Source organism: Triticum dicoccoides, chromosome 2A (assembly GCF_002162155.2).
Source record: "Triticum dicoccoides isolate Atlit2015 ecotype Zavitan chromosome 2A, WEW_v2.0, whole genome shotgun sequence".
NCBI classification, from domain to species: Eukaryota; Viridiplantae; Streptophyta; class Magnoliopsida; order Poales; family Poaceae; genus Triticum; species Triticum dicoccoides.
In genome coordinates, this window is record NC_041382.1 from 21,900,060 (window position 1) to 21,909,049 (window position 8,990).

The following is an 8,990-nucleotide window of genomic DNA, read 5'->3' on the forward strand; positions in this document are numbered from 1 at the left end:
GGCGCTCCCCCCTCTCCCCCTCCCTCACCTCCCCTCACCTCCCCTCACCTCACCGTAAGAGAAGATGGAGATCGTGCGCGCGAGCAGGTCAGGCGGTGGGGCGGCTCCCAGATCCGCAAGGGCTTGGACCTAGAGCTCCATCCCCATGGCAGCGGCTAGGGTTTCTCCCGCCACGCCGCCGGCCAGCAGCAGCAGCAGATGCCGCCCGCCGCCATGGCGCCGCCGCAGGCCCCTCCGCAGGTACGCAGCCTTCCGGATCTGGCCAGCGCGGCCGCAATCCTCCTCTTCGTTGGTCACTAACGTTTGCCGGCGCTGGTTTTCCGAGCAGGGGATCCGCTCTACGACGAGCTCTGGCACGCCTGCGTCGGCCCGCTCATCACCGTCCCGCGAGTCAGGGACCTCGTCTTCTACTTCCCGCAGGGCCACATCGAGCAGGTCGGCCACGCCCCACCTCCCTCCCCTCCTCGCTTAATTCTAACTCTGCCTCGCGGTTTCGCGCAGGGAGGCTCTTCTGCTTCGGTTCGCGCGCTGAATTTACTTGCTCTTTTGGGTTTCCAGGTCGGATCTGTCGAGTTCTCCCGCTACACCCTGGCGCCGAGCCGCCGTCTGCTGCCGCCCGAGGTCACCATCACCGGGAGGAGCGACGGCAGTCCACGTCGTCATTGTCATCGTCCTTCAGGTGCTCTTCCTGTCACTCCCGTCGCCCCCCTCCTAGCCAAAGATTTGGGATCCCCTCTTCGTTTATTATGGCATGGCTTGCACCTGTACCGTAGATTGGAGTGATAGGATTGTTGTGCAGACTATAATGTGAAATCAAGATTTTGGTTGAGAGAGAGATAGACAGAGAGTATCTTGATCTTGCTTGTGTCCTGTAATCAGAATTAAATGACACTCTATTTATAGCAGATTAGGCACATGGTTCATTGCTGGCTAGCTAGACCAGTGTAGCAAATGCCAATGTGTTTATCTATACATATAGCGCCCTCTTCGAATTTTTCTTCCTCTGGGAGATGCTGCTGAAAATAATCATATTGAGCGATAGGATTGTTGTGCGGACTATAATGCAGAATCAAGATTTTGGTTGAGAGAGAGAGAGAAATAGAGGATCATGATCTTGCTTGTGTCCTATAATCAGATTTAAAGGATGCTTTATTTATAGTAGATTATGCACATGGTTCATTGCTGGCTTGCTAGCCCTATGTGGCGAATGCCAGTGTGTTTATTTGTACATATAGCGGCCTCTTTGAATTTTTCTTCCTCTTGGAGATGATGCTGAAAATGATCATATTTATGAAGTTATGCTCTGCTTTAGCTGTTAGTTGACTTATCGTTATGTATGAGCAGCTCATCTGGGGGCAGTACTATTGGTTATTATTTATAAGAAGTCATACTGTTTGTTATCTAGAGTATAGATATGCCCCAAGCCAAACGTGTGCGCTTGGACTGTCAGACTATTTTAGGCTCAACCGAAACTGAATCTCGGTACGAATCATTATGTATCCATGGTGTATTGTTTATGATTTGGATGGCTTGGAGTGGCCATTTTCTGCCAGAATCTTGTGCCGATAGCTTTGCTTTAACTAGTAAGTTCAGTTTGGGGAAAGCCAGGATGTGTTTGAAAAAACCATTTAGTATACTTGATTGTGAGTCGATGACTTACATTTTTTGGGGGCTGTGGTTACAAAATATGTAATCAAGGCAGTGCACAGTTGCCAAAAATATGTAATCAAGACGAGGGCCATGGAAGGTCCTCTCCTTTCCCCCATCTTGTTCGCTTGAGTCCTGTTTCCATCTTCTCCATTCAAACATGTTCTTCCCGATTCAGAAATCTAATATGGTATTCTGGTCGTTTATGCAGCTGATGAAAATGTGCAAGGAGGGCGCATATTGGGGTAACCAAGTAGAAGCGTATTACTCTGTTGTTTTATTTGGCTAATATAAATGCATTGGCGTCAAACACTCGTCCGTTTCTTCTTATATTCGCTGACACATTCGGATGCTTCTTCTATTAATCTGCAGGTGCTGTTGCTGGAGTGTATGTAGGCATGGAGTATGGAGTGGAAAGGGTTCGCGGAGTGTATGACTGGGTAATGATGCTCTAAATACTGTTTGCTACTGTTACACTGTCTTGTTGGTTTCTTTTAACAATCATACCTAGCTAAAATCTTCTTGTCCACAGCAGAGCAGCCTCATCCTCTTCATGCTGGCTCGACTGCCTCTGATTCTTCCTGTTTGCTGCCTTGCCTTGCAGATGCGGCAGCTCAAGGGCGAGGTCGACATCTTCTCCAGGGCCGACGGGTCGGCGCTGTTCGAGATGGGCAACACCAGGGTCATCGCCGCCGTCTACAGCCCCTGAGAGGTAGTCACTTTTTCTTTGCACACCAACTCTTCTATTCGATGCCATGGCTGTTAGGGCTTTGGCTCCCGGGAGGTCTCTAGTTAATGATCGGTATTGAGAGATTTTGGTGGTTACTTATGCTTGTTGTGTATCACATTGAAAAAGAAAATGCACAATGAGCTTAGCTTTGTATATCAGGATTTTTTCTTCGTCGGTTACTGGTATTTTGCCTCTATGTGCTAATTAAACCTAATCAGTATGTATACTTCTTTGATGTTGTATAATATTGGTGTCAAAGGAGTTAATTTAAACCGGATGTGATCTACTGGAACAATTTTTTTGCTGTTCAAACGGTTAAATTCTGGTTCTTTGTTTCAAACATCTAAATGATGTTTAATTTGTCCTTCTATGCTTACATGATAAAAATGTCGCATTTATAGGATTGTAAACCTGATGTGATTGGAGTAGTATTTACTTGCTGCTGATAGTAACTACTTGTATCCACTGATTTCTATGCCTCATTTTGCTTGTTTTACTTTATTTATGCACACAGACTGCCTACAAGTTAATGTGCTTTTAGATTGCCTTTATTTTGCTCCTTACCATATTGTTTGATAACTTGCAGATGTTGTACTTCATTCGTGTTTCGTCGTGGGCTCCAAGAAGTGAAGAAGCATTGAGTTCTAGCTCATTGGAGCTAGTTATACTCTGATGGATAGTTATATTTTCATATTTAGTTGTGTTCTTGGTGGCTATAAACCTGATGTGAAGTATGTTCGATTATAAACGTGGTGTATGTTTGATTGTAAGGTGCCAAATTTGGTTGTTTTCAGTCAGTTCTGATTTAAATATTTGCTTTTATTTACTGGAAAATCAAAATTTGAAGAACATGACTCTGACCATTGGGACCCACTCAAACCCATCTGACTATTGGATCTGTCTTAAAAAAAGAAATGTAACTGTTGAGCCAAAAAGGCCAAGGCCCAAAAATGAAAGGACCAATTATTGGGTCAGGCCAATGTAAAAATCAAAACTATTAGAAAAAATAACCCATGTAGCTAGAGAAAATATACAGTAAAAAGGCCGAATTGTTGGGCTAGGCCCATGTAGAAAATCGAATTGGACCGGGCTGAATCTTGTGCCACATCAGATTGCCACGCTGGATGCCTACGTGGCCTGGGGAGGTTGCTAGTGACCAAAACGCCACAGTAGACGTATTTTGGTCCTAAACGTCTACGACCATTCCAGAAGAAAGGTCGCTATAGTCAGTTTATGACTGCCAGCTTTTGACCTTATGTTTTTGGTCACAAAAAGGTCACAAATTGAAAACAGTGAGCATTCAGTGACCAATAGTGCTGGTCACAAGTTGACATATTTCTTGTAGTGCATGAACTTAATCTCGAAGAGTGATTTGCTTTTGTGGTCTTATGAAGACTTATAATCTCATGACCATGTTGAACTCGATGATATCTTTGCTTCTGGTACAAGTGAATGTTTCTTCTTTAAGCTAGTGTTGGTGGTGAATAGATAGCGGTAATGACTATGATGATTAAATAGGTAATGACGACTATATATGATGATTTTCAGGTAGCTAGTATACTGTTGTTGGTGATGATATGATGCAAGAGTTTTTATATTAATATGATGATGATGATGATGAGTTATTATATCATTTATGAAAGAAACCCATGCCATAATATACTTTAATCATATATTATGGATATGGCATATACTTGATCACTTAGCTAGGATCCATGCATCCAGTCGAAACTAATCTGCGGTACTTTCACCTAATGATTTAACAACTCATTATAATGTAAAAACAATCTGTAAATTAAATTGAAAACACAAAATTAAAGGAAAAATAGAAAATAAAACCAAAACCCCCTAAACATGCAGTACCGGTTAGTGTTACCAACCGGTACTAATGGTCTCCCCGCACCCGGGCCTGGCTCGTGCCACGTGGTGGCACTTTAGTGGCGGTTCGTGCCGAACTGGTACTAAAGGGGGAGACCTTTAGTCCCCACCATTTAGTGCCAGTTACAGAACCGACACTAAAGGCCCTTACGTACCGGTGCTAAATCCCGGTTCTACACTAGTGATATCAGTCCGAGTGTCAGAAATATACTTTCCCATCACTAGTCCAAATCTAATATCTAAAACTTTTTAAGTATTTTACTGTTGACACTTAGCACGCATATTGGCCAGAACTTATGAAGCATGCCTTAGCATCGTGAACTTTTGGAAACAAGGTAATAATGCCACAGAAACAGGGTAATAATGTCGTAATTCACCTCTCAACATCCAACACTCCTTTATGAAATGCATCAAACATTTCTTTCTAATCATGTGTAATATCTTTTCAAAACACTTGGTAAAATTATATAGGTAAACTAATAGGTTGTGTAGATTTATTATGGTACAAACCAAACAGGTCTTTTTTCTTCTCCTCCAAATCAAATTCCTTCGTAAGAAAATATTGTTCCTCGGTACTTAAGTGAGAACAATGTAAACCATCAAAAGAAATGGAGGTAGCGTCATGAGCACCAAAAAGGGTTTTATAGATTTGAGTAATGTGCTTTATCTGCTCATCATCTCCTAGGCTCAACACCATTATTTTGCAAAGTTGCAAAAAAATTTCGTCCAGCGGCTTTGAGATGGAAGTAGTTAGTATTCCCATCTCCTTCTAATAAAACATTATTGTTTGTTCTCTGTTTCCATTTCAATTCTTCATTTCTAAGAAGCTTCTTTAGATTAGTAGCTCTAGTTTCATCTTTTTTTACCAAATCATCAAAGTTGCTCGAAATTTCTTTTTTTAGATTTCTACACACCCTTTCGATATTGATTTGCCACCCATTCCAATGTCTCCTCAATCTCCTAGTTTTCTATTGACATTTATCTTACCATACTTACATTAAAGAGAATAGGTATTCATGGTTTGGTTTAGTCCTTTTCGTTTGGTTTACACATGCTAAGCGATCTGGGCCAGGTATTGTATGTTGATGGGCCTTTTATGGGCTTTCATAGAGACCGCGAAAAATAATTGGGTCAAAATAAATCAACATTGTGGGAATTGAACACATGACCTCCTGTCTAGCTCTTCGATATAAGAACCAACGACCTATGCGCCTTTCACAATTACTAATCCTAACTCGGTCTAAATATACGAGTGGCAATCATCATGTTTAGAGCGAGCTAATTAAGCGAATGAGCTAATAAAGGAAGGATTGTGGGCTTAAATAGAATATTTAAACGGATGTGGCTAATTAAAGAAAGGATTATGGGTAAACTGGTGGAATAACTAATATAAAGATTGTGGCCTTAATAAATTCTACTAATATAAAGATTGTGGCCTTAATAAATTCTACATGAAGGATTTGAGGTAAAAATGTACTCCCTCCGTTCCAAAATAGATGACCCAACTTTGTACTGACTTTGTACTGAGGTTAGTACAAAGTTGAGTCATCTATTTTGAAATGGAGGGAGTAGGATGATTAAAAGGAAGGATCTTTAGGCTTCAATGTGTTGGGACTACTAAATTAGAAAAGGAAGGATCTGATTCCTGACTAAAATGGGCGAGGATGTTATGGTAATTAATGAAAGGATTATACTTAAATGCCATTAGAAAAAGATTGCACTTAAATGGAATCAATGGAAGATTATGCCTGGCAAGGAAATATGAACAAGGCTAAATTGCAACGTATTTTGTATGTTCATTTTGTAGAAAGATGCTGCGTTGCAGCATGTTCTTCATAATGAATTCCATGTTATGGAACATTATGCTTGCACAAAATATCAATTTTTCCTCGTTACGACGCATGGGCATATGTGCTAGTCATACATACAAATGTAGAAGTATTCCAGCTTTTTTCGCAACCTAGTTAAAACCATCTCTCTCCTGCCAGCATGTCTGAAATCTCAAGATATCACTAATAAGAGGGGAGCTATCCCAGTGCCAAGGAGTAGTTGCACATGATCAGACAGCTCGTGCTAGCAGCATGAGCTCATGGGACCAAATAACATGGCCCAAAGCTGCCCTGTCCGAACGACCAGTCACTCCCATTTTCTTCTTCTCTTTTCATATAGAAATGGACCTGTCCATGTTAAGAATCGATCCATCAGACTGCTTCCAAAGCCAGCCTCTACGTGCGTGTTTACCGCCGGCGAGAAGCATCGACCGGCCGAGCCAGGCTGTACACGTGCGAGATCGCCGGAGAATAGTAACCGGCGGTCCCGGCCAGTGCCAACAGCAGACAAGCACACGCGCGATGCGATCGAGTACAGAAACTCCAGCCATGGCTAACGATTGGACGTTGTGCGTGTATGCATGCATGCTTGCCAGCAGATAGCACGTAGCGGTCAAAATAATCGTCCCTCAGGCCGGCGGCTTCAGCCTTCAGCGCACGATAAGGCCAACTCCACCGCGCGACTTCAAACGAACGTTCGTTTTGACTGGATTTTGTCTCTTTGAGACACTGATGGGTTCGCCCATGTCCGGCTCTGTCCGTTGAGTCGTGCATGCGTCCACCGCACGACCGCATCCTAAATCTTGTCCATGGACGTGTTTAAAAAAACATAAAAACTTAAACAAAATGACTTAAAAAGGTAAATAAACGCAGTTTAAAAAACTTAAAACTTAAGTTAGGGTCCATGGCCACAAAGCGGCCTAGTTTCACGTCCAACTTAACATAATTAAACATAAAACAGAAAATAAAAAACGGCCGCCGCCAGCGCGCTCGTGCCCGTGCCCGTCGATGCCGTCGCCGTCTTCAGTGGCCGTCGGCGTCATCCTTGTCGCTGACGAGGTCCACGTAGGCCGACGGCGTCCAGAGGTGGGCCGGCGGTGCGTGGTAGACGGGGGCGGGCTGGACGGCGGGAGGTGCCTGCACGACCTCGAGGACAATGGAGGGCTAGGGTTCGGGGCTGTTGGGTTTCGAGGAGGCCGTGGGATGGCGTGGGGCAGTGTGGACAACGACAGGTCCATGCTTCCCACTTAAAGAAAGACGACGACCTTCCGATGTGCGGATGACAGGTGGGGCCGCCCGCTCGTGCGCATTGATGTGGGCGGGTGGGAGGTAGGTGGTCGCCTGTCACGCGGCCCCGACGCGGACGAGGCGCGCGTCCGTTTGGTGTCCGCCGCGACTCAAACCCGGCGCAAGTTTGCGCTCGAAATTGGTCGGTCCGGACACAAAACGGACAAGATGGGTCCGAGCCGTCGCGCGCTGGGCCGCCTCGTTTGTTCCTTTACCCCAAACGGACGGGCCGGACAAGATGGGGTCGCGTGATGAAGATGGCCTAACTCGGTGGAACCATGTCTGGTTGCATTTCTTTGTCGTCACCACTCGTCAGGTCCAAGCATGTTTGAATGATTGACCCCATTCATATAAGTAGTATGATGCATATATAGGTGGATCGGTCCGTCCGTACCTAGCACACGGCAACAAGTCCACCCCGCTGCTGTTTTTAGAAATTTACTGGTAAAGGAAAAGAAAGACAAATACATGCATTCAAATGGGCTTGCTTTTTTATTTTCGGGCTGGGATTTTAACTTTTTTTTGTGTGTAGCATATAATATATGATATTATTGAACGAAAATTAACAGTATATATGTACAAAGTTTCATCGATGTACGTACTACGCAGGGAACATCCATACATACTCATGTAAGAATATATATTTTTGAAACTTAAAAAAACCTTTTTGTGAGCCTTTTCAAAATAAAGTGCTCCAATGCACGAGTGCTCCAAAAATCCACATTCACCATTGGCTCTACGATATGGCCATGTCATTTAGAGTGAACATATAAGACTGGGAGGGGATTTGGGGTATGCAGGTGCAGGGGCAGCAAGTCCCTCGCCCGTGTTTTTTCTTTTGGATTTCGTTTTTTAAACTTTCATATCTTTTAAATAAAAAGTCCAAATTAAGTACCATTTTCATATTTGCCTTTTTCATCATGAGGACTTTCAAATAAGATCGTTTTGAATACATTTTGATAAATTTTGAAAGAATGTGAAGTTTCAATACTCGAAACTTAGTACAAGTGCTCAATAAAATCACGAGTTTAGTACCTGCGATCGACAAAAAAAATCGACTAAAGTTCCAACTCTGAAACTTGATACCCGCGACTGAGAAAATCATATTTTTCAGATGCAAAATTGTAAGTTCCTACTACTATTTAATCTTAAAACTTACTGTGCACTCGTGCGGGATCCAACTACTTCAAAAATTGCGATGCAATTGAGTGGCTGGGCGGGGCTTGGCAGGTGTTTGCCCTTGTGAATCTTCGATATAGAACTGAGTAGATGATCTCCACTGACATATTTATCTCAACGTCCAACTATATCATCACAACATGTGTGCAGGCGGAAAGGTCTATCTCAGCATGTAAAAATGTTTTCATTATATAGTATACGATTTTATGTTCATTAATTATTATTTTATAATTATGCAATGGCCCTATATATTTAGGACTGAGTAGATGATCTCCTTACGAGAACGCTTTTCCTGGTTCAGAAGAATAAGATACTCACCCGCAGAAAAAAGGAGTAAGATACTGAAATTGTCTAGTAAATTTGATGCAACATTCTGCTGGGCTCCTCTATGTATGTACACAGACCTCTTGAGCATGAAGGCAGCCAGACCGGTCTCGTGC

General features: G+C 43.2%; 1 protein-coding gene across 1 annotated transcript; it reads left to right on the forward strand.

Annotated features, from left to right (window-relative positions):
- Positions 1-213: 213 nt before the first annotated feature.
- On the forward strand, positions 214-2,356 carry LOC119358719 (outer envelope pore protein 16-1, chloroplastic-like). The gene is made up of 5 exons (XM_037625154.1): positions 214-236; positions 559-679; positions 1,859-1,892; positions 2,020-2,087; positions 2,252-2,356. Exons 1-5 carry the CDS (start codon positions 214-216, stop codon positions 2,354-2,356), a joined length of 351 nt encoding a protein of 116 aa, XP_037481051.1.
- Positions 2,357-8,990: the final 6,634 nt, after the last annotated feature.